Here is a 26,856-nt window from a genome sequence, read left to right as displayed (position 1 = left end):
ATCAAACCGGAGGTACATCTTACTCCCTTACTTGGGAGCTTTTTCTAATGCCATCTCACGTATTCTTGAAGGTTCCTGCTAGGGAGTGAAGATCTCTTGTTCCAACTCTTCCCTCTTCTGGGTAATATTTTATACAGGGTGATTCAAAACTCGGGGCGAAAAATTAAGGGAAATATAGAGACTGATATTCTTGATTAAACGTAAGAAAAATGTTCGGCCTATGAGGCTTCGTTTCCGAGTTTTTGGACAGTAATGTTTCTGTATGAATTAGTATGAAACCAATTAAATTCCATAAATTACTTACAGTAAGCCTAGAAATAAATGAAATGAATGTCACCTGGTGACAGAACACTTATTGCTTGCCAATTTAAAAATTGCTTCGCTGGTTTATGGCCGTATGCACCGTTTGATTGAACGTAGCTTAAGCTCTAAAACGACGTTAAGCATTGAATCTCTATGGAAAAAAAGGATGTTTAAGGAATTAATCTCGTTTAATGAAACGGGTCATGAACATTAGTCCTTCTGTTAATAATGCAGTTTCCTAACGAAGAATATGCAGATATTATTTTTGTGTACGGTTTTTGTGATGCCAACTCATTAAAAGCTTTTCGGGAGTAGGTACAACATGAGATTTCCTAATAGACGACAACCATCTCGTCGGGTGTTTTCTGACGCTTATTAAAGGTCCTATGGCCAGCGAGATCACCTGATTTCAATCCTTTGGATTATTTTGTATGGGGACATTTGAAACAACAAGTATACGCAGTGGAAATTAATGATAAAAAATAATTGATGGAATGAATTATAAATGCAGTTGAATCCACTCAGAATAGGCAAAACATGCAATTAGTGTACATGATACCTTTATTCTACGTTGACATGCTAATGGTGTCATTTTTGACCATTTCATTAAATTTTTTCTGTATTTTTATCAGCTATTACAGTTTAAAATAGATGACATGCAGAAATTTCAACACTTAGGTATATATAAGATACAAGGCAATATACAAAAATTTTATTTTACTTTTTTTATCAAGAATAGCAGCCTGTATACGTTACTCAATACTTCGCCTCGAGTTCTGAATCACCTTGTATAACTCGAAAGGTAGGGTGAATAGGTTACATTGTAGTGACATTTATGAGTTGAAATGTAATGATTGTGATGCCTCGAACGTAAAACAGACCAGAAGAAGGTTTGTTTGAGGTCAGAATAAATGAACAGATCTCAGTCATTAGCATTCGGTCAACACCTGAAATTTAGCCTAATCACAATTCAAAGATCCTTTATAAGATTTTAATGAAAAGTTATAATATCAAGATATCGAGGATATCGAAATAGTCCAAGAATTGCACTCAATTCACCAAAATCCAGATTTACCAATCTAATGAATTCTTTCAATTAAGTCCAAACTATACCTAAATGAATACACACGAATAACAGGAAAATCCAAGTCGTGCATAGATAATATATTCACTAATATGGAAAATTGGACATCAAAAACGATCGAATTACGTAAAATATGACCATAAGGCACAGAAACTGCATCACCAACACAAAACATTAATTTAAAATAGCTAAGCTTCCTGAATACATTGTAATCCATTTTCTACGAATGCTTTCCAATGGGGAAAAAAACAGTGAAACAAACACCATCAAACGATGAAATCGAAAAACACAAAAACCATCTCGATATTTTACTGCTGATGACTAGAAAGAATCCCATTTATAAAGATCTATACAATGAGACCAAAAAGAAGTACGACCAACTGATTAGGAAGCATAAGGCACAAATTTTCGAGGAAAGAATCAGAAAATCAGACAACAAGAGTAAGACAATGTGGACAATTTGCAAAGAAATCAGAAGGCAGAATAATTCAGAGGAATGTGAGGTAGAGGGAGCTCCACGTGAGATAGCACAAAAATTCATCCACTACTTTAATAACATCATACCACAGGCGCTGACACAGCCAAAATGTAACCTTGAACATAATGACCGATCTATGTTCCTAAAACCAACCAATTCCACAGAAATTTTAGCAACTTCTCAGAAACAAACATACTACCGGAGTGGATGAAATACACATCAGCATTATCAAACTGGCCCTGCCTGAAATAGATGAGATCCTGGCGCACCTGAGCAATCTACCATTCAAAAAAGGAGAATTTCCAGAACAACTGAAAACAGCAACTATCAAACCAATATTGAAAAAAGGAGATCTTAAAGACATAACTACAGGCCTATCAGTATTCTCACAAGCTTCACAAAAATATTTGAAACGATAATGTGCTCAAGAATAACAGAATTTCTGAATAGTTATGACTTCTTCTCCAGCACGCAACATGGCTTCTTGAAAGGAAAATCCACACAGACAGCTATACTTGATCTAACGAAATGTATATTGGAACTGTTGGACGGAGACAAATTAGCACTGGCAATATTTTTGAACATGTCGAAAGTACGATTCAGTAAGTCAAGAACACCTGCTCAATAAACTTCAAGCCCATGGAATAAGAGAAAAGGCATTTAAGTGGATAAAATCATACCTTTGCAAGAGAAAACAATAGGTAAAAATCAACAAAGATGGAGAGAATGCTGAATCGGAGGATCTTATGAACGATAGAGGTATAGCACAAGGAGGTATCCTCGGGCCCCTTTTATTTCTTATTTTCCTCAACTACCTAGAGGACATTGTGGAGGAAGAAGAGGAGGAGTCATTGATAAGCTACGCAGATGACACCAACTTACTGGTGGGAGCAAAAGAGAAAGATGCCGTAGTCAGAGCGGGAACCAACTTCTTTAATAGGACACAAGAATGCTTTAAAAATAATGATCTAATATTGAATGTCGAAAAAACAAATCATCTGATTTTCAGCACCAACAGAAACAATTAAAGCAAACTAACAAGCATAACATTGGGAGAGGAGGATATTCTTTTAACAAATAATACAAAATTCCTGGGGATCTTCATAGACTCTTTTCTGACCTTCAGAGCGCATACAGAATATTCAAGTCAAACTAACTTTGCCATTAGAATATCTGAAAGGTATTTGAATGAAAAACCATTGAAGATGTATCACGCGAATTTCGAATCGAGGCTCAGATATGGTATAATTTTCTGGGGTACTAACCAAAATTTGAAAGAAATGTTTATTCTACAGAAGCGAATTCTGAAAACAATTCACAATTTAAAGTTTAAGGAAACATGTAGGAATGTGTTCAAACAAAACAATTTATTTACAGTGTATGGTTTATATATTTATGAATGTGCTGTATTTCTTCATAGAAACAAAGATAAATACATTGAACATAACTATAGCAAGTATAATACAAGAACACAAAATTTAAACTTTCCAATTCACAGATTAACTCTGAGTTAGAAACATCCAGAATATAGCTGTATAAGAATTTTCAATCAGTTACCTAAGAGCTTTAAGAATATACATAAGTAGCACAAAAATGTTAAAAATAGAATGAGATCATTGATTATAAATCTTGAACCGTATGATTAGGAGATTAGGTTATTTGTTTGATCTTTGGACACTATTTCATTTCAGATTGTCATTTGGTAATCTTATCTGAAATAAAGATTGATAATGACTTTAGCCTTGCGGCTTTCACACTCCTCTCCAGAGGAAAATTCACTTATCCCAGATATCTCAGATATCAAAAGGATTAAGCTCTGTTGAGGCCCTTTCCAGGTTTTCGGGCTCGTGGTGGTGGTCGGGTCCGGGTCGCTCCTCGGCTCTCTGCTGTCGGTTGGATTCCTGCTCCACCCGCACTTCCTGTCGGAGCAGACGGTGTTCCTCTGCATTTCCCATCTACTTGCGTACAGTTCTCGCCGTTCCCAGCAGTACCGCCTTCTGCATAACTCAATGGATATTTTCGTCCAACTGAAGTTTCCTCGAGTTCTCTAGTAGTTTCTTCGGTATCAGGCCTGTAGATGATATGACAATAGGGATGGTTTTGATATTTTTTAGCTTCCACTCTCTTCTGGTTTGTTACTCGAGATCTCTGTATTTTGAAATTTTTTCAGTGTGCCTATCCAGAAGGTTGTTATTATTTGGAATCGCCACGTCGATGAATAGATATTATTATTATAAATAGTTTGAACACCCAAGTAAACTTAAATTCAAATAATGGTTTCACTCTGTTCTTTTTGATTTTAATTTAACTCTAGAAGTCCTTGTGATGCATGCGTTTTGTTTTCTTTCATATCCTTATTATATCGTAGATTTTGATGCCTAATGCTTGGAGTAATGTAACTTCAAGATTTTCTCATTTTACTAAGCCTATGACGATTAATTTTGATGTAATCCTGCTATGTCCACATTTAACAATGTGTTGATATTGAATTATGTAATTGTTATATTTGTCTTCTATCTCCACAATTACGACCATAAAATGAGGTTTTAAATTTTTGAGTTCCCCATTTTGAGATGTTCCTCATTGAAAACTCTAAGGCCCATATATACTGACACTTGTGATAGTTTCAAGAATTGTAATCACTTCACATTTTTTAGGTATCAGCCTACTCATTTCACATTTTTCATATGCCCCTCCAGGAAAACTCGGTTTTCGACACAATTCATTCTTTTAATATTGAATTTCAGAAACTTGGTATTTCATTGAACTCAAATGATGAAACAAATTACATTAATCTACTCAAGTGAATACGTTAGTTGATTTGATTCCCGATTTAATTATAGACATGATTGATAAGGGCAGCGATAAGTTTCCACTTCGAACTCTTTTTTGTTGAAGAATGAATGAAATTCTGTTAATTGAAGAAAATATGCACGTGTTTTAATAACAATTAATTGCTGTCAAAACATTAGTTATTGATTCAACAAAGTGTACCTACTAACTTTGAAAAAGTGTACAGCAAACACAATCAATTTATAATTGATTGGTAAGCCCTTCTATTCAACTCTGCGGATAGATTCGCCTACAGTCCCTGGCCAGTTTATTAGACGCACTGAGGATTTTTCTTATATTTACTGGTATTGCTCGAGGAAAAAGCAGAATATTTGAATTTCATTTCCACAGAATGCTAGTTTCATCTACGACTCTCATTAAATTGTTCTATTTGGCATTTATTTTTGATGTTGTAGTATTAGTACTTAAGTATGAATCAGTACTATGTCTTCCAGTGGACGTCTTGCATTCTGCAGGTTCGGACGTTATTTCGATAATCCACATATGCAATCATCATCCACGAATGCAGCAAACCGAACAATTCTGCATTGATAGTATGAAGCTCTCATAGCTACACAGGGTGGCTCAGCAAAATATTAGAATTTCATGTTTAATCATCAATAAATCAATATTTTTTATTGAATATGATATATTATATGTGAAAACAATTCACAGATGAAGTATATGTAACATATACATTCAATTTAATAATTCAATATTGAGATTTTGCATCGAATCAATGCGTCTAATAATATGGCCAGGGACTGTATAATGACACTTATTAATTGGTATAGAGACACACCTTATCTGTGGATATCGATGTGTATATATGTTACGGCTAAAGATAGGTGTGAACATAAACTTAAGATTAGCCGGCTAAACTTAGGTTTAGCTTCGGGTATTTGCTAATGTTAGTTTCTTCTATCTTTAGCCGGCTAAACTTAAGTGTAACCACATCCCATCGGCTAAAAATGTAGAAGGCTTGAGGGGCGCAAATTTTCGGCAATTGAAAGAATATAAAGAAATAGTGATACGAGTATAATCAAACTATTAATGCAATGCATTTTTTGTATGAATTTCACATATTTTAATAGCAGAAAAGCATTCTGTTGAGCAGTTGGATAAACGAGAATGAACATTATATTTGTTTCAACTTTGTCTCAACGAATTCTTTTTGACGAATCTAAAAATCTAAACGCTTGATGACAAAATTCATGACATGTTATTTTGAGTGTGAGGGAAAACTGTAGTGTTAATGATTATTTTTCATCTTGTTATTATTCATAATTTGAGGGAAATTGAATGAGCAGACAAAAACTTCTTCACCAAAATACCAAAGGTTGAATTCTAGAAAAATATAAGTAGAAGTGCCCAATCTTGTTTGTACTTAACCGGAATATTTGGTACAAAGATTATAGAGTTAACTCTATATCCCCCAGGATGATTCATCAAGGGTGGCAACAGGCCATATTTTGGAACCCGTATGTTCAATGACTCGGGAAGAAATTTTTAACAAAATCAGCTAGAGAAAGTGTTTTCTACTATGTTCATGTTCATAGTTTTTTTTTCTTCTTTTTTGCGCAAGAATTGGTTGGAAAGAAATTGCAACATTAGTTCCTATTTCGTAATTTTTCCATAAACCCAATTATTGAATGGTAGGGAAAATATACTTTTGTTTACGGAAAAAATTTTCTATGTCTAATATCTCATTTTATTGTGGGGTCATATTATGGTTTTTACAAATGAGGCTCGGTTTGAAGAGCATTAATCTCCTAAACAGATGAAAATAAATCGTTAAATTTAGAATTGAAAACCCATGGGCGTTATGTAATACAACCCCAATACATTCGATGCTCTTTTGCATATTTCAATTCTAAAAATTTAAACAAAAAAGTGGCCGTGTGCTTTCGTCCTCTCCCATCCGACCATTCATGATACATCACCTGTCCGCGTGTCCATCGAATACATTTTTAGCCGTTCCGTTTTGGGTAATGTGCACATTAGCCGGCTAAAGATGAAATGCCCTGACGCGGATGAATATTTTATCGAACTTTAGCCGATCCTCGAATATAAACCTAAGTTTAGCCGGCTAATCTTAAGTTTATGCTCACATCTATCTTTAGCCGTAACATATATACTGCATTCACATTTATTTCAGCAGTCGGTTGGCCATGAAATAATTTTCTCAAGTTTTCGTAACTAGAACGATGTAAGGTTGGCACTCATGAAATGTCGTTAATGTCAGAACGTCGTTGCCACAACTTATATCAATTTATTTCGAAAATGCCGAAAGTGATCGAAAAAAGAGACAGGGAAGTCTATTTAGAATTCAGGTCCGCTCATTCAAATAGTTACACCCTGATATTCTAAAATCCACAATACGTCGGACGGTAGCGACCATATTCAATGTAAGAGAATAGAGAATTTACATCATGTTTCATCTTAATCTAAACGACTTATTTCAGCTGAATATTTCCACAATCAGAAAGATTGTGAATGAAGAGAATGACTAAGAATATCCTTTTATTGGGAGACCCAAAAAAGTGGTGGCATTTGAGAACTTTATGTTTGAGTGAATTAATGAGAAAAGTTTACTACAGGATTTTCGATGAATGTCATCGTAGAATTCCCGAAAATTGATTTTTCAATTTTTCATTCGACCTATACATCGTTAATGTCTTAATACTTAATTATTTTATTATTATATCAATGCATTAAGAGATGAACAGCCACAAATACGCGCCAGTTGTCGTGCTAATTGTTCATTCATGTGAAATTTTTGTTCAAAGGTCAAGTTCATCTTGATTTAAACTTTCTTTGATTCCTTTTACTTATATTGATGCGAGATGATTTTTGTTGAAGCATTTTAACATTCTTGTAATTATCTGTTAATTCCTTCGGGAGATACCCATCCCCAACCACTGCAACATATGCATTTCATCTTCGGGATAATATTTTTGAAATCTACAACTGATGTAACGTATTCAAACTTTAGCCAAAGAAGATAACGAACATTAACTCTCCTCAAGCTAGTGCATATTATGATATTATACTGATCTCTTGTATTTTCCTTGCAAATAACTGGATTTGGTATGCCTTCAATCAGTTTGTATCAACTTCAATTATGTTCGTCACATAGTTTCCGAAGATATTCGACATTGTTATAAAATACGTAATAATAGAAAGTTTTACGTAGAACGGGCAACATAGAGTTGATTTAAAACCCAAAAATGTTTTGACAAGCGTTACAACCCCACATTTTCGTACTATGCAGAGTGAAATGTGTCAAATTTCCATGGCCAACCGACTGCTGAAATAAAAGTTAATGGAGTATATTTTCCAAGACCTTATCAGTAGATATTTCGAATTTCGCGGCATTTACTAAATCAATTTCGAATAAAACTGTGATAAAATTTACGTCTTGACAGTTCCAAACATCTGAGTGCCATATGACTAAGAATTCTTTTGCGTTGTTTTAGTGTCGAATAATAAAGTGATTACAAGGTCTCAAGAATGCTTGAAATTACTTACCTCCCATAATCTTTCGATTCAGAAATATAATTTTGTCGCAAAAAAATGCAACATAGTATATAATAATGGAAAAAATTACGCCTAAATTCAATAGATATAATAAACTGATTTAACTCAGTATGCTCCACTGAAGAAAAGCAGATGCTGACCTTGGTTTCGGTCTCATTTGACCTCGTCCGAGCAACATAGCTTCTTCTCTGATGGAATAACGTTTGGAATTGAAGGACTCTTATTCAATACTGACACGTGCTACTGAGTACTATCCAGTAACACAGAGCGCCACCCAGTATGAAACGATATCTGATCCCCATCAGATAGAAACCCAGATGAAGACAATGGCATGTGTCTAGTGTCTATAGTATAGAATGTAGTAGATTAATCCAGATTTTCATCCAGATATCCAGAAATCGCATAGCTATATGGGATAAATTCAGTGAATTGTAGGAGAATTTGACCATTGAATTCATTAAGGGTGTGCCGAAGGTGGTTGCTGTTCCGACAACTTCTACTTCAAAAAAGTGAATTTTTCCTCTGTTTCTTAGTGGACTGTACTCTACCTCAACGCTCGATCAATCAGAAATAAGTTTTATGAATTACTAGCTGACCCGGCAAACCTAGTTTTGCTATTTAAATTATTTCTAGGGTAGATAATAATAACTAACTCATCGTGATTGCTCGATTGGTCGTAAGAAAAAGGAATGCCTTTATTTCTGTTCTGTACAATTTTTTTTGGGAATATTTTGTTATATAAACCTTGCCCTAACAATAATAAACACAACAAAAAAAGAATTGTCCAATTTGGTGCGATCGTTTGAACAATAAAGCATTTTGAAGTAAACCATAGATCCTCTTTTATTAATAGATTTGTTCAGATTCTTCATTAGTTTGAAAGAGTTAATTCGAATCTTGGAACATAAATACATGGAATGAAAAATAAATATATTATGTTGTTATTTAAAGATAATACAGCAGAAGCTAAAATGTAGTTTTTTGAGCGCACGATATAATTTATGACAAATGTCGTCAGGCAGTTACTATGACAACGCGAAGGGTTCGTCGATTCATGCATTTCCGTAAGATCCGAGCAGGGGGAAATGTCATGAATTTGAATCCATCATGAAATTATTCATTATAAAACACAATTTTGAATCACTTTGGATCCTTTTTATGTTATTTCGATAGCTTCATACTGAGGGAGTAGATCTGAAAAATCAGAGGTTTCTCAGAAAAATTTCCATTCACCTTTAAAATTTACAGTTTGGCAATCTTTTGAAAATATACCCGAAGTCTGAAAATTTCGAAACCTATATGCCAATTTAACTTTTGTTAAAAACTGACGAGAATCTAATGTAATGTGTTTCCTAAGAAGTTCTTTTCCACTTTCCATACAAAATTACGATATACCTGGTGTCCCAGAGCTTTTAGGCCAGCAAATATCTCAGTTACCTGCGGAAAAAAAAAATTGAAAAAATACTTGCCGTAGGAGACCATACGCTCTTTCATGCAGCATAGCAAAATCCACCCCCTGACAAACAACCCCCGAGAAACCACCCCTAACTTTTGTTTTTCAAATGGCACCCCCATGTTTGTTGTGCTTCAACTTACAGTTTTTTTCATTTCTCATTCAATGATGTATCATGGTAGCTAGAATGGCATGCAGAATTATGGAAATTAAAAATACAAATGAAATACGAATTTATATGTTTTTCCGGGAAATGATCCTCTTCGCATGGTATTTTCTACATACGAAAACGTATTGCGACCTGGTTGTCGACGATCAGGAAAGCGCTGCTCATACAGCCTCTCCGCAGCACGTTTATTCTTTCGGCATTCTCCAAAAATTAACAGCATATCAACGTATTCGTTGGGAGTGAAGGTAAAAGGCATTTTGCTATACAACAACAATATCACGACTGATACCAATTTGTCATCCAGATACCGTAGGAATAAAATAAAGCACAAAAAGTTCTAACATTTTATTGACTCTTTTTTTTTTCAACATCCACTTTTTCTTGTCTCTACAATGTGGACTAATTCGATCAGTCCAATTAACAGTACCCACTAACGAATTCAATTTTATCGAGTGACTATCTTTACAACTACATATTATGATATATCATTGATTGAGAATTAAAAAGAGCTGTCAGTTGAAGCCAAACAAACATGGGGGTGCCATTTGAAAAACAAAAGTTAGGGGTTGTTTCTCAGGGGTTGTTTGTCAGGGGGTGGATTTTGCTATGCTGCATGAAAGAGCGTATGGTCTCCTACGACAAGTATTTTTTTCAATTTTTTTTTTCCGCAGGTAACTGAGATATCTGCTGGCCTAAAAGCTCTGGGACACCCGGTATACGATATGGATTCAATGTCATCATTGCTTACATTTTGGGAAGATGAAGTAATTCAAGGAAAGACGCATGTAGTCCATTCCAGAATGATTGACATCTCAGATGGCTATGGAAAATCGAATTTTAAGTTGGTAATAGCCCATAAGCTATTGAAAACATAATTGAATCAATTTTGAATGCTGATTAATATTCTGAATTTGAATTTTTTTTCAAATACTTTTCTAGGTTACATTTATAAGTATATCTCAGTTTTGTGATTGAAAGTATAGAAATTATTGAAGATCTTTTGCGACACTATATTAAGCTTTTCTGTACTTTCTGTCAAGGCCTAATTGGATGTCATTTTTGAATGACCTATACCTTCAGTCACCGAACATCAACCTTCAAAATTCCATAGCCTACTTTTTTGGACGTACGTTAGAAACAAATTGATATCTTTCTTTCAAAATCATTTGTCAATATATGCCAACGCAGAATCCAGGCAGATGAGATCAAACCCAAACATTTCGTGGAGCTTCTGTCATCATATTTTCAACATTGCTGCACTGTTAGAAATTTAGTCCCAGTATGTCCACCACATTTCTACAGTGTAAAGTCAAGTTGTACAAATATTGTTATTGCTCCTCCCAATTACATGACGTTGATAGCACCGCTATCCGATAGGGTTAAATCGACAACAGCCTATGGTTCGGTACTAGTCTACTACAAGTAAATTTGCTATTAGAAGATGTTGTACTCGACAAAATATATTGTTTAGATAACTCCATATCTATTGATAATGGAGTAGCGATGGTAGTTGAAGCGTCGGCTTAGTATATGCCAGGTACTGTCCTCGATCCCGGTCTAGAAAAGAAATTTTCTAGTCCATACGGGTGCGAGCCATCATTCACAGTCATCATTAACAGCTCTGTGCCTAAGGTGGCGTAAGGACACAACTGGTTCTCCAAACTCGTACAAGCTCACAGAGATTCTGAATGGTACTTCGGTACCTATAGATAATCAAGATAATATAAATATTACTTATGTTTCAGCGATAGAAAATTTCTGATTCTACTAGATCCAAAATGTATTTTATTTGAGATTTTATTCAATTCGTTATTCATATAAAACCTATTGAAGTTGTTATATCTTCCATGTATTTCTGTTGTTGAAGTTTATTCTATTGTTATTTCAGCAATAATGAATCACAACCTTTACTTTCACGAAATGTTATTTTATTGAATTTGTGTCAATACACTAACTGAGGAAAATTGGCATATAGTCTAAACCGTAATACCTATTACCTGGAATTATTTGTTATGTGTGCCATTTTCTCTTCTCATAAATTCTACAATGAATTTTTGGTTTCATTTTTAATTACTGTACTTTCATTAATATTTTATTCCTACAATTTAAAGCTTGACTCCTTAAAACAGCGAATCAATAGGACAATTAAAAATCAGATTATTATCTGTTGAATTATTTTAAATTTTAAACATTACATCAAACATTCTTTAGCCACACTTAAATTCCAAAAACTACATCCATAAAGTAGAGCACGGGTGATTTCCTTTCGAGTTCACACTTCACCCATATTAAATTAAAGTTGTACTACTAACAAGAAGAATTTAACACTCATACTCTTGTTGGCATTCAATTTGAAACAACTGATGTTGAAATGGCGCTAATTAAGTTGAATGTTAATAAAAGTGCAGGGCCGGATTCGATTCCTACATACTTCGTTCTCTTTCAATTCCCTTGTCCTTTCGTTTGCATAAAAAGTGTAGCACTTTTCTACACTCGATTTGATTTACACCAATGTAGGGGAAGTGTAGTTTCTCTACACATAGTCAAAAGGAGATGTAGATAAACTACACCTCCTCTACACTGGTGTAAATTCAATCAGCAAACGAATACTAAAATCGAGTGTAGAAAAGTGCTACAGTTTTTATGCAAACGAAAAGAACTATAATATTCAATGTGTCACTAAAGAGTGGGATCTTTCCTCACCGTTAGGAGCTTGGAAGGCGGCATGTTTTCAAGTCCGGAAATAGGAACTTTGTCGAGAACTACAAACCAATCAGCAAGCTTTGCGTTTTCGAAAAAGTATTCAAATCCTTATTTTTCCCCATTTATTTCATTCAGAAAACCCAAATAAATTCTGAACAGCACGGATTTTTTTCATTTTTCATATATAGAGAATTCAACAACCTTAGTTGACTATTTGCAGGAAAATCTTGACTGCGGAGTTCAAGTAGACGTTGTTTATGTTGATTTTAAAAAAGCCTTTGACAAGACGAGTATTCGGAAATTGCTCTCTACACCATTTCCAGTTGTAACTCAGAAATAATCAATCGAAATTCAGAAAACATCAATTGTATTTCAGATTAGTCAAGTTTATTTCAGAAATCATCAAATGTATTTCAGATTAGTAAATTCAATTCCAGAAATGGTCATTTGAAATTCAGTTTAGTCACAATTATTTCAGAAACCGTCAATCATATTTCAGATTGATCATTTGTATTTCAGAAACCGCCAATGGTATTTCAGAATGTATCAATTGTAATTCAGAAAGGAGTTCATTGAATTTATGAACTTTTATTATCTTCAAAAACACTAAACTCCATGTGTGTAAACAAGAAAATGCGACAATTTAACCGCATGTCCTCTATGGCAATAGCAGCTGCATGAAGGTGGTGCTATGCTGCGCTGCTCTGTGTAACACAATCGCCCCCAAAGACACACCCCCAACTTTGCCTGGTCAATAACATTCTCCAGATATGCAGTACAGAATTTTCAGGAGAATAGAAAGATTTAGGTACATAGATAAAAAATAAGGAAGTAGGATAACGCCAAGATTCTGCAACACCCTAAATATATAATGAAAAAAAGTTTTTTCAATAATTCATTTTATACAGCGCAGCACAAAAGAGTCAAAGATAGAAAACCGGCATTTATAATCAATCGCCCTGTACCTACTGAGCTATCAAATGAATCCTGGAGATAAATAACACACTGAGTATCTTGAATAGAAAATGTGATTAGTAGCGTATCTAAAACTGAATTAACTCAATAAAACATTCTATATATGTATTATTTTAATATCATGAAAATGCGTATGTATTAGATAATATGTGAGAGATTCATCTGACATAACCTTGGATAATATTCGACTTTTTCTCACTTTTTGAATTACAAGTTAGGGTTTCTGAAATACGAATGATTGATTCTGATTTACAATTGATAGTTTCTGAAAACCAATTGAATAATCTGAATTACATTGGATGTTTTCGGAAATATAAGTGTCTGAACCGAATTTCAAATGACCATTTCTGAAATCAAATTGACTAATCTGAATTACATTTGATGTTTTCGAAAATAAAAGTGTCTAATCTGAATTTCAATTGATCATTTCTGAATAATTACAACTGGAAATTGTGCAGTAAGTTGGGGTTTGTGGTTCACCGCTGCGCTGGTTCAAATGATATTAGAAAAACAGGTCGTAATTTGTTTCGATAGAGGGATTTAGGTCTAGATATTTTACTTCAACCTCTGGAGTTCCTCAGGCTCCTAACCTAGGACCTCTACTCTTATATACATGCGGATGACTTGGTGCTGGTTACGGATAAATATCCGTAAGGTCCATTAATTCAGTTTACTGCTTGGAGTTTTTTCCCTATTTCCCTTTCAAATGAACCTGACTATTTTCTCAGCTGTTAACGAATATTTGTGATTTACACTTGAATTTTCGTTGTAAAAACGAATCTGCCGATATTTCAACACTATCGAAGGATTCGAAGAAGTACTACTATTTTTTTTCAACGAAATTTTTGTTTGACAAATTGTATGCTTGAGGAAGATAATTCAATATGATTTGAATAAAGCACAGTTGATTGTCGAAATATTCAATATATTCAGTTGACTGAAACGCAATTTTCACTATATACTTGTGAAGAATTTTTGAACAGACTCGAACAGATTAACGTATTTCTGTTTCTTGATGCTCACAATTCACATTACGTCTTTTCAATACAGTTCCTTTATTGCTTAAATATTGCTGAAGTTGCCATAAAACTGTTAGCTCTATCGGTCCCGAATGTTTATCTGATTTCGCGCTGCCTCAATTTCCAACAACAAAGAGTGATAGTCCAACAACACCGAATTCTTAGCTGTAGTTCTTGATTGTCCATACAGAAAACTGAACGACATGTTCATTAAATTAATGTTGTACGACCTTTCTCGAAAGTAATACATTTTCACACACCAATAATTTTCAAATATCAATTGACAACTGTCAATTCCTAAACGGCCTTACTAAGATGTCTAAAAACATGGTGTATGCACTGATTAGATTTTGTTTTTCCCGTTTCGAAAATAACAGATAAGTTTCGTTTTTCCCACTGTAGGTAGCGCTGTTTAGGAATTGACAGTTGTCAATTGATATTTGAAAATAATTTGAATGCATTTCTACGACTTGCGAATGTGCTGTATTCATAAGCCATTATTGGTCTGTGAAAATGTATCACGAGAAAGGTCGTGCAACATTCATTTATTGAACATGTCGTTCAGTTTTCTGTATGGACCATCAAGAACTACAGCTAAGAATTCGGTGTTGTTGGACTATCACTCTTTGTTGCTGGAAATTGAGGAAGAGCCAAATCAGATGAACATTCGGGACGGATAGAGCTAATAGTTTCGTGACAACTTCAGCAATATTTAATCAAAGGAACTGTATTGAAAATACGTAATGTGAATTGTGAGCATGTATTAAGAATCAGAAATATGTTAATTTGTTATTCGAGTCTGTTCTTCAAATATTCTTCACAAGAATAGTGAAAATTGCGTATCTGTCAACTGAATATATTGAATATTTCGCCAATCAACTGTGTTTTATTGAAATCATATTGAATTACCTTCCTCACTAATAGGTACAATTTGTCAAACAGAAATTATCTTGAAGAAAAATATTATAGTAAGTACTCTTTCGAATCCTTCGATAGTGTTGAAATATCTGCAGATTCGTTTTTACAACAAAAATTCATGTGTAAATCACAAATATTCGTTAACAGCTGAGAAAATAGTCCAGTTCATTTTTTTTTGGATTCTTTGATAGATCAGGAACACAGAGATGACTGTAAACTGTGATTGATATCAAGGCAGAACAAAATAAAGCGAGAGAGTATCATTAGATTTTCTTTAATAGAACAAGGATAGAACATGGTGGCGCCGCCACGAAACGAATCTCTTATTTTCGATTTAGTCTAATGTCATTCCATTCAAAAATTGACGAGTGCATACACCATGTTTTTAGACATCTTAGGCGCTACCTACAGTGGGAAAAACGAAACTTATCTCCTATTTTCGAAGCGGGAAAAACAAAATCTAATCATTGCATACACCATGTTTTTAGACATCTTAGCTGTAATCCATAGGTAATTGGATGAAATGTGACACATGACTTAGTTAGTAAAAAATTATCTCCATAAAGTAAATAACAATGTTTTCAGAGGCGAATTACTGAGGCAGTCGCCGGGCCGGAAGGAAAAACGGTGGCATATAGGATATAGGCAATGATTAAAATGTCGGGGAGCTGAATACATGTGGTAGTAACGTTAAAATAATATACTCATTTGTACGAACTTAATTTACTGACAAAATCTTGATCTACATGTCATCTCCACCTCAGGTATTAGTTTCAGTTTCCTCTCGTTGATTTCTGACAGAAACTCGTGATATTAGCACCAGTAATTCAGACCTGTTACGAGAATATATTTGAATGTTAATATTGTTAAAATCTACATCATACAGTAGTTAGTTAGTTCTACAAAACGTCGATTTCATATACAGGGTGTTCTACAAGCTCTATGATACCTAAACTTTGATAGATGGAAGCTGCATTGAGAGAACAGAATAGTGAAATTGCAGTGAAAATCATGGGTTATTTATGATCAACGATGATCGCTGGAATTTCACAAGGAATATTCTAACAGGAATACCTTGTGAAATCACAGAAAATATGAGTTAAATTACAAGTTGGTTGTGATTTCACATGCAATTTTTTCGAAGGATTTTTCTACAAACTGAACCTGTGAATACTCATTGTGAAATCACGAAAGAATTTTTTGTATTCTATTGGAAAATTTCAATTATTTTGTGAATTTGCAAAGAATTATTACAGAAATAAATTGTAAAATTAAAAGAATTTTGAAAATTACATGATTCATTGTGGAATCACCTCTTGCTGTCGCGAAAATAGGTACGTCGTGAAATTGGTATCTATCAGAATATAAAATACCATAATCTTGTGAATAGGCAAAGCAGATTCACACAACTCAATTGTGACTTTCAAGTGTTTGTTGAAATTCTAGAATTCATTGTAGAAATACTTCACGCCCCTTTAAAATGACTTTGTGAAATAACCATGAAAATTACTGGATAATTGTCTTTATTTTGTTAATGATCAAAGTAGTTTTACCGAGGGGGTAACCACTCTGTGAAAAATGTACATCGATTTCGGAAATCAAGATGATTTCGGAAGATTTCGGATGATTTCGGAGATTTCGGATGATTTCGGAGATTTCGGATGATTTCGAAGATTTCGGATGATTTCGAAAAATTTCGGGAGATTTCGAATGATTGCGAATGATTTCGGATGAATTCGAATGATTTCAAAAGACTCAATTTATTTGAGAAGTATTGCTTCTTCGAAAATATTGAAATACTGAAAAACGTTTTGAAATTTGAACATATAGATTTTCTGTGAAAAAAATTCCTTATATTTTCCTATCCTACAAGTCCTTCAATCTTTTCAATTTTGTAGGTGTATATTTCGTCGTCCTCTAGACAATGTATCGTAACTGACATCTACAAATTTTATAATATCTTTTATATTACGAGAGTAAGAAAAAGTTCAACAAAATATAAAATTTTATTAGAGAAACGTAACTCAATTTTCAAATTTGTGTCAGATACGATAGATACAATCCTTCCGGATTATTTTGAAATATTTGTTTTCCTTAAATCATTCAAGGGAGAGAAAATATGATATTATTATCAAAATGAGTGAACCCCTGACAAACAACTCAATTCATTCGAAAACGAAAATGTTGAAGAGGTAATAAAAAGTGAGCAGATAGTTTGATGTCTGAAATTAAATATTATAAAAATTTTGACGGCATGCAGACAGGAATTGAAAATACCAACCAGAGCAGGATTCGAACCTACTACCCCCTGATTACCACGTCTGCCTGGGTAGCTCAGTTGGGAGAGTACCTGTAATCAGGGGGTCGTAGGTTCGACTCCTGCTCTGGGTGGTAATTTTTTCAGAATTCAATGTCTGTCTGCATGCCGTCAAAACTTTCATAGTAATAAAAAGTATTAGAAGAGTCACGAGAAACATTACTATCTACCAAGTGCCTTTTACTCTTCATAAGTTTTATACAGGGTATTTTTCAGTTTTTACCAAAACCTTCGATCCTTCATAACTTCTGAACGATTATCATACCTCGAATGAATTTGGGAAAGATAAAACAACCTGGATTATCAGAATTCTAAATATGTTGGTTCCTAAAGGTATTAAAAAATAAATTTCCCAAAAAATTATAAGATAAGAGATAACCGTTCAAAAGTTCGACGGATCAAAGCTTTTTGTGAAAACCGACAATCAGCCTGTATAAAACGCTCGATGAAAGGTATAAAGAGAAGGCCTTTTTAAATTGTGCACCTGAGTAGGAATATGTACAGTACCTCGTGACTCACCCTGTATAACGCATACTTTACTTTAGGTATACTTCAGCATATTGATTAGTCTTTTTCATTTTGCAGAAGAATTCTTTGAATTAATTATGTATTCTTTCCTTAAGTGGAATGTATCCTTACTATTAAAATTATTGTAAAGGTCCGGTGATGATTGCAGGATTTCGGTGATGATTTCGGGATTTCGGATGATGATTTCGGGATTTCGGATGATGATTTCGGGATTTCGGCGATGATTTCGGATGATGATTTCGGGATTTCGATGATGATTTCGGGATTTCGGATGGTGATTTCGGGATTTCGGGCTAAAAAAGTACATCGATTTCGGAAGTGGTTACCCCCTCGAGTTTTACAGAACTGAATTTCAAAAATTCAACTAAATTCAGCACAATCACAACCCAAAACATACACTCCAATATGAAAACAATGAAACATTCAATTGAATAAAAAACAACAACCACAACATAAAATATAGAAATATAACAACAAAAGATATGAAAGATTATATCAGTTAAAAACAACAAGAACATGAAATTTATATAATCTCCAATATAAAAAACAACAACCACAACATAAAATACATTCTTCCCTATGAAACATCATCCAAAATGTTAAACATTTCTTTTTCGAAATATTAAAAAATCAACATAATTGTGAAGCATTTACCTTTAAAGTATCAGCTTCTGAAAATATTGATATTAGTATACTGTTATATAGCGGTTCATATCACAAGAGATTTAAATTCAAAAACAAAGTACCTATAGCCTTTTTTGAACAAAAAAGACCCAATCTTCTAGAATAGATAAATTTAAAATTTTTTTCTAAAAAACTTTTTTTTGACGTGTTTGACTTACTTCCAGAATCCCGATTAATTTTGCATTGAATCCTTCGAAACATTTTTGCAGAGTATTCTAAATTGAAAATGAAATAGAGGGCCTCCCTGAATGATAGGTTGTAAACAAATATCGTTTTTCCATGAAGAATACGTATCGGTGGTCTATATGTGCTTATTCTGAAAAAATTTTCTCCTATGAACATATTTCCGATTAGTTTTTGTTTAGAAGATACCAATTCCCTTTAATATATCGACAAGCATTTGAAAAATCCTATTGTTATTTTCATAAATTTTCATAATTACATAAACATATATAAATTCATTATAGAATTCATGTTATTATTATTATTATTTATATTAGTCTTATAATTTTTCGTGCATGTTTCAGGAATGTACAGGGTGGGCAACATTGGTGACACCTGAATTACAACTTTTTCAACCCAACGAGATAGAGGAAAATTTGATTGTGCCATTCATGTCGTCTTTTTTCGTCAAACTTATAATGCCATCAACTGCATTCCTCTATTTTCTTTTGTTTTCGAGTTATAGGTCAAAATAATGAAATTCTTTCAACTTTATATAGACTTTTTTTATAGCAATCCAGTGGCGTACTATGATTTTTTCCAATAGGTATATTTGCTGAGCTATAACATGAAGATGTGTTTTGTCTTATGAAATCAGTAGTTTAAAATGACTTAGAATGACTGAGGGCGATGTATGATATATTTCTGAAACGGTAAAAAAATGGCGATTCTTTCTAAGTCATTTTAAATACTGTTTTAAAAGAAGAAAGAACACAACTTTATGTTATAGCTCAGCAAATAAACCTGTAGGAAAAAATCATAGTACGCCACTGGATTGCCAACAAAAAAATTATGTAATGTTTTCATTTTAACATTTTAGCACAAACAGAAATGGAGATAACGACCAATGTTGAAATCGCCCAAATTTCAATTTTTGCCTATAACTCAAAAACAAAAGAAAATAGAGGAATGCAGTTGATGACATTATTTGTTTTTCGAAAAAAGACAACACGAAAGGCATATTCATTTTCCTCTATTTCGTTGGGTTAAAAAGTTGTAGTTCAGGTATCAACAATTTTGCCCACCCTGTACAATGTGAATAAGTATCTGTCAAATAATTTCCTATCTGAAGGATTCCTCATTCCGGTGCTTTCAGATTAAATTATTTGACGAATAGCAATTCTATGAAAACACGGTATACTACTTTTTACCTATTAATGTAAAATAAGACACCGCATTGTAGAAATTGTCATAATTCCAACTAGAAAGCAAATATTTCGTGAAAATCACACAAAGAATAACCATACATCCAGAATCTAAAAATTCAACCAATAATGATGTACCGACATTCGATCTATGAAAAATAAACTCTTTTAATTAAGTTTCAATGACAGATTTATTCGATGAATAACACTATCTGAAACTGAAAAGACTGCATTTTTACTTATCCTAAGAATAAGACTTATCTATCGAATAAATTTAGGTATTCGCACATAAAAGTACCGGGCCTTAGTTGAATTTGTACAATATGCATATATCATAAATTAATATGAAACAATATTCAATATACAATCATAGCATATACATTTCAGTTCTTTCCATGTGTATTATATAATATAGAATTTTCGGATGTTATACATATTTCATTTCCCGCAATTCCTCTATTCTCTTCCATTCATTGTAAAGTTTCATCATATGTTTTCATTTTATTTGTGTGATAGGAAACAAGAAAATTGGACAAATCAGTGTCTTTACAGGAGAACGCCATCAGCTCAAACAATAAGCTGAAAGAAATCCAATTACCTACTCCAAATGAAAACCAAGACTTCCATTTTTCTACCGAATATAAATGTTCTCTATCATTATGTATTATCCACTACTATATCTTCAGGAGAACAAAATTTACAAAGCTTATCAGAGTTTTTCATTCTTATTTTGATGATAGAGAAAGGCTTAGTGGCTTCTCACTATCAAAGTCAAAAGTGCTCGTGAGCATTTTTTCAGATTATTGAGTCTTAAATTTACAAAGTTAACATTCGGTTTGAAAATTTAATAGCTGTATTAGTAACACTTGTATTTTACACAAAGAGGAATGTTTGAATGCTTTTTAACATTCTAAGCTGATATAATTTCTTGAACCTCATTTAATTTTGATGCATTGCCATCAAGATTTGAAAACTTCACTAAATACTGCTGCTACCGAACTGCTACTGTATTTCAGTCGATCACATCGAAACCACTACATACTAAAACGTTCTAGATTATACGATTGAGATACTTTAATGAAGGCCATTAATTGTTTAAATGTGAAAACAAATTTGAAAAAAAAAGAATTCGGCGAATTGAAGGAGATAGAATAATAAACACAACTACTTCATTTTCAATGCAAAAATCAAAAGAAATCAACAATTGAATATTGAATTTTTATCCAACTCAAAAATAATCTGCTTCTAATTATTATAATTAACTTATGATCGATGATATAAAACTCTTATTTCATTCTGACAATTGATAATATACATTAGGAATGTGATTAAGAAGTACCTGCATATTAAACGATTCAATGCCAGAAGTTCATACTCCTCGAAAATGATAATTATAGTCTTTGTTGCATTAGAAATTGATTATTACAATACAAACATGAATTGGATTAGTTCTGGAGATAAATACAAAAGTATACCACTATGGAGGGGAGCCCAACTTATCCTCTATCCGTTTAAAAATATGGACATTATACTCATGGCTTCAAGAAATATTGAACCGAGTGATCCAAATCAATAGTATCATATTGAATAGATATGAAAGAAAGAAAATAGTACCCATTTCATAGATAAGTTACTTTCTATTTGAATGAACAGTCCAATCACGAAGTAACTTTGTGCCTGGAATGTTCAGGTGAAGAGAGATCATTTTTAACACCATCTTTTAAACTAAAGTTGTTCATTATTATTGAGACTCAAGCATTTTGTGCATGCATTTAGCTAGACAGTTGATAATCCATTAAATCCATGTATTTCAATGGAATTGAACCATACTTTTTGACGTTGCGTGACTACTCTTCATAACAGGTGGACTTACCTGACTTGAGAACAGTGAGTTTTCACCTTAAGTCTCTCTTTGCAACAACTGTATCTATACTCCATTCACTTTTATTTTAGCAGTCGGTTGGCCATGGAAATTGGACATATTTCACTCTGTATAGTACGGAAATGTGGGGTTATGACTCTTGTCAAAACATTCACGCTATGTTGTCCGTTCTACGTAAGAGTTTCTGTTATTACGTATTTTATCACAATGTCGAATCTCTTCGGGAAATATGTGACGAACATAATTGAAGTTTATACAAACTGATTGAAGGCATACCAAATCCAGTTATTTGTATGGAAAATACAAGAGATCAGTATAATATCATAATATGGCACTAGCTTGAGGAGAGTTAATGTTCGTTATCTTCTTTGGCTAAAGTTTGAATACGTTACATCAGTTGTAGATTTTAAAATATTAACCCGAAGATGAAATGCATATGTTGCAGTGAATGGAAATGGGTATCTCCCGAAAAAATTAACAGATAATAACAAGAATGTTGAATTCTTCAACAAAAATCATCTTGTATCAATATAAGTAAAAGGAATTAAAGGAAGCTTCAAGTCAAGATGAACTTCACCTTTGAACAAAAATTTCATTTGAATAAACAATTAACAGGACAACTGACGCGTATTTGTGGCTGTTCATCTTAATACATTGAGATAATAATAATAATTAGGTATATATTGGTACCTTAAGACATTTACAATGTATAGGACAAGTCAAATGAAAAATAGAAAAATCAATTTTCGGTAACTTTTTCTACGATGACATTCATCGAAAATCCTGTAGTAAACTTTTCGCATTAATTCACTCAAACATAAAAATTTTCAAATGCCACCACTTTTTTGGGTCTCCCAATAGAAGGAAATTCTTTTTCATCCCCTTCATTCACAATTTTTCTGATTGTGGAAATATTCAGCTGAAATATAAGTCTTTTCAATTCAGATGAAACATTATATAAATTCTCTTACATTGAATATGTTCGCTATCGTCTGACGTATTGTGGATTTTACAATATTAGGGTATTCGCGAATCCAATTACCGTTGAGGGCGCTGCGAAAGGTAAATAAACTTTGACGTTTGTCATTACTCTCTTCGAGATTTGTACGGCCTAACCATAGACTTATAAATAACATGGACTCCGCATGTGAGAGAGAAGTCGGTTGTTTGAATAAGATGGAGAGTTTGTGGGCAAGCTGTCAAAAGGTTATAGAACACAAGTTTATGCGGAAATTTTCTTCAATAAATTTCAAACAAGCTTCCGAGAAGACACACAGAAATTCCCTAGCATTCCTTCGAAATCAATTATGTCAAAAAATATGTGAGTTTTAGTCAAAAATAGATGTAATGAGAATAATAATCAACGTATCAACACCTTGTGGCAAAGTCTGCGAAAATTGTAAAAATTTTCCATAATAAATGTTCAACAAGCTTCCGAGAAGGCAAACAGGAATTCCTTAACATTCCTTCGAAATGGAAAATATAAAAATTATGTGAGTTTCATTCAAGAATAAATATAATGTGAATAATACTCAACGTATGAACACCTTGTGGGCAACGTCTGCGTTAATATCCATCATATGATTTTGACATTGCCCACACGGAATCAGTTCATCTCTTTCTTGTTCGATCAAAACGCATAAACTCTTCTCTCTCTAATGCATACAACCCCTCGATCTACTGAAAAGTCACGTGACAGTGAGTCCATGTATTATAAGTCTATGGGCCTAACAGAGTTTTTCTAGTAAATCAAGATATTTATCTAAATTATCGGAAGTGAATTGATTGATTTAGTTTCCTAAAGAAATATCAAACATCAATGAATAGATTAGCATGCAGACAATTATTGAATTCTGAAAAAGTACACCTCCGGGCAGGATTCGAATGTCTGCATGCCGTTAATCTATTCATTGACATTAATTCCATTACGAAATATCAAACCGAGTATCAAACATTCTTTAGAAATATTTATTTGAAAGGGATGAATTGTGGAATAAAATCGAGCTATGATATTGGTGATCCAATTCCGGTTATTTCACAAATTCTTTCTTGAAGTATATCTAGGTAATAATGTTGAGGTAACTTATACTGAGTTTGTGAAGGAGGTAGAAAATAAACATCTTGATAAGTAAAGCGTTTATGTGGAAGTTTCTTTTTAAAATATTTCAATTCCATGTTATGATATAGGTATTCCTGATACTGAAATATCAAGGGACAAAATATGATTAAGCTCATGGAACAAGTTTTACAGATGAGAAAAAGCATTCATTTGGAAGTATGAAAATTATGAAATTGTATTTCTGAATCGTCAATTGGATTTAGCAGAAAACTCTTGCAAAGAAAAATCTTTCAACCTAACTCCTGCCGGTTGAAAGCACTGCTATAAATACCTTTTCCAATATTTTTCCTGAATCAATATTTCTATTCAGAAACCCAGACAATAATCCCAATATAACCTCTCCAAATAATAATTTTAATACTTTGTTGGACAACGTGAGATAAGAGAAAACATAAGAAACAAAACTTGTTTTGACTTTGCAGTACTGACAAAGTAGTTTCGGAATTCAGTCGGCAGAGGGCGTCTAGATTTTTGGATTCGCCAATAACTATTTGAATGAGCTGACCTGAATTCTAAATAGCATTTCCTGAAACCCTGTCTCTTTTTCAATCACTTTCGGCATTCTCGTAATAAAAATTGATATTAGTTGTGCCAACAGCGTTATGACATTAATGGCATCTCAGTGCCAACCTTACTCCGTTCTAGTTGCAAAAACTTGAGAAAATTATTTCATGGACAACCGACTGCTGAAATAAATGTGAATGCAGTATAGTTTTCAATTGAACGAATATTAAACCGATAAAATGAACACAACTTTGGATTGCGTATAATTGTATGACTCAAAAAATACTGAAATATTTCTTTGTAATTTTTGCAGTTCAATGTACAAAGATTACAAGAAGCGCACTCTTTACCTCAGACAAGTGCTGCAAGTAGCGTTGGTGCTAGTATCGGTGGATTATCAGAAGCACACCCCCTTGCGGGACATAGTATATATCTTCAAGGATCAGCTCACAGCTCCGGGGGTTCAGTAAGTTCCACCGGCGGTGTATCCCCATCTAGTCCACTTCGAATAGGAAAAGAAGAAGACTGTAGTCTTCACGGTAGGAGTAGTACAGAAGGTGAGTTGAAATATTTCCGATGCATAGTTCCACTTCTGATCGCACAATCGTACCGCTCAGAAATTACTTATACGCAGGGAGAGTCTTTGATTTGTGCATATACAACGTGTCCCAAAATTCAAGGGTAAGCCGGCGCCGTAGGGTGGATATGGTCATAATTACTTCAGGAAAAATAAGAAAAAAAATCCAGCTAAATTTTTTTTCAGTTACAAAAAAACTTATGAAATTCTTCGAAAATTAACACCCTCCATAATATTTTAAGTTACCACGGCCACAATTTTTCAAAAATTTTTGTTATTTATTTGTATCGGCAACTCAAGTAGTACTGCTGCCCACCGCAACTCCTTAAACTCCCAGAATACTTATAGTTTTTACACAAAAAATAATTAAAATATGTTTTTCTCATAAAATTTTGAAAGATTTTCACTTTCAGCTCACTCTCCCTTATAGATTTGTAAAAAAATGTATGGACACTATGGCGGCAAGTTTTTTAAAAAATTCACCGAACTAGCCAAGATTCTAAAATGGTACAATACTTCAAGAAAACTAGACGCAAAAAGATCCATGGTATTAGAAACAAAAATGAAATTAATTGCTCTTGTTGGTAGTAATCAACTATGTGCCAAAAATGTGTTTTTGTTGTTGAATTAATTGAAAAATTCTATTTATTTATTCATTTGATAATCAACCTTATGATAAATGTTCAAATTGTCTGCCACCAGCATCAATACAGTCACGACATTGCCTTAAAAGTGACCTTTTATGCTTTGTGCATATCTTCTTCCACTGAAATGAAGTTAGTCTAGTGTCATGATGGGTAGCGCAGTTATTATTAAACAAATAACATCGTTCTTTAAGGTGTATCACTCGCTATCTTTCTCTCTTTAATTTCTAAATTTTATCAATTACACAAATGTCCCATTTAAGTTCCAAGAAATGACTATACACAATCTTTTTTCGCCACATAATAAAAATTGTCACTATAAACGAGAACAATCAAGTAATTTAGTCTTTCTAAGAAATGGTACACATATTTTTTTTGCGACATGTTTTCTTGGATTATTATACTATTTAAGAATCCTGGTTAGTTCTGTAAATTTTTGAAAAACTTTCCTCCATAGTGTCCATACTTTTTTTTCACAAATCAATGAGAAAAAGTGGGTTCAACGAAAAAATCTTTCGAAATTTTATGGGAAAAACATGTTTTGATTATTTTTTGTGTGAAAACTATGAGTATTCTGGGAGTTTCAGAAATTGTGGAGGGCAGCGGTATTACCGATGTTGCCGATACAAAAAAAAATAACAGAAATTTTTGAAAAATTGTGACCGTGGTAGCTTAAAATATTATGAAGAGTAATGAGGATAAATTCAGATGCATACCACCCGACGACGTCTTGGTTTCTATCTGGGGGGGATTGAATCGG

The 26,856-nt window shown here is 33.3% G+C and overlaps 1 protein-coding gene across 2 annotated transcripts in view; it reads left to right on the top strand.

Moving 5' to 3' along the window:
* Positions 1-26,856, top strand: part of LOC123311127 (protein vestigial) — a 167,884-nt gene that overhangs the window by 60,890 nt on the left and 80,138 nt on the right. For both annotated transcript variants that reach the window (XM_044894915.1, XR_006537424.1), the window contains exon 2: positions 25,189-25,432. In XM_044894915.1, coding sequence (XP_044750850.1) covers positions 25,189-25,432 — 244 coding nt within the window. The remainder of the gene's footprint in view (positions 1-25,188; positions 25,433-26,856) is intronic.

This window comes from Coccinella septempunctata, chromosome 4 (assembly GCF_907165205.1).
Source record: "Coccinella septempunctata chromosome 4, icCocSept1.1, whole genome shotgun sequence".
Classification (NCBI taxonomy): Eukaryota; Metazoa; Arthropoda; class Insecta; order Coleoptera; family Coccinellidae; genus Coccinella; species Coccinella septempunctata.
This window is presented reverse-complemented; position numbering and strand designations above follow the sequence as displayed.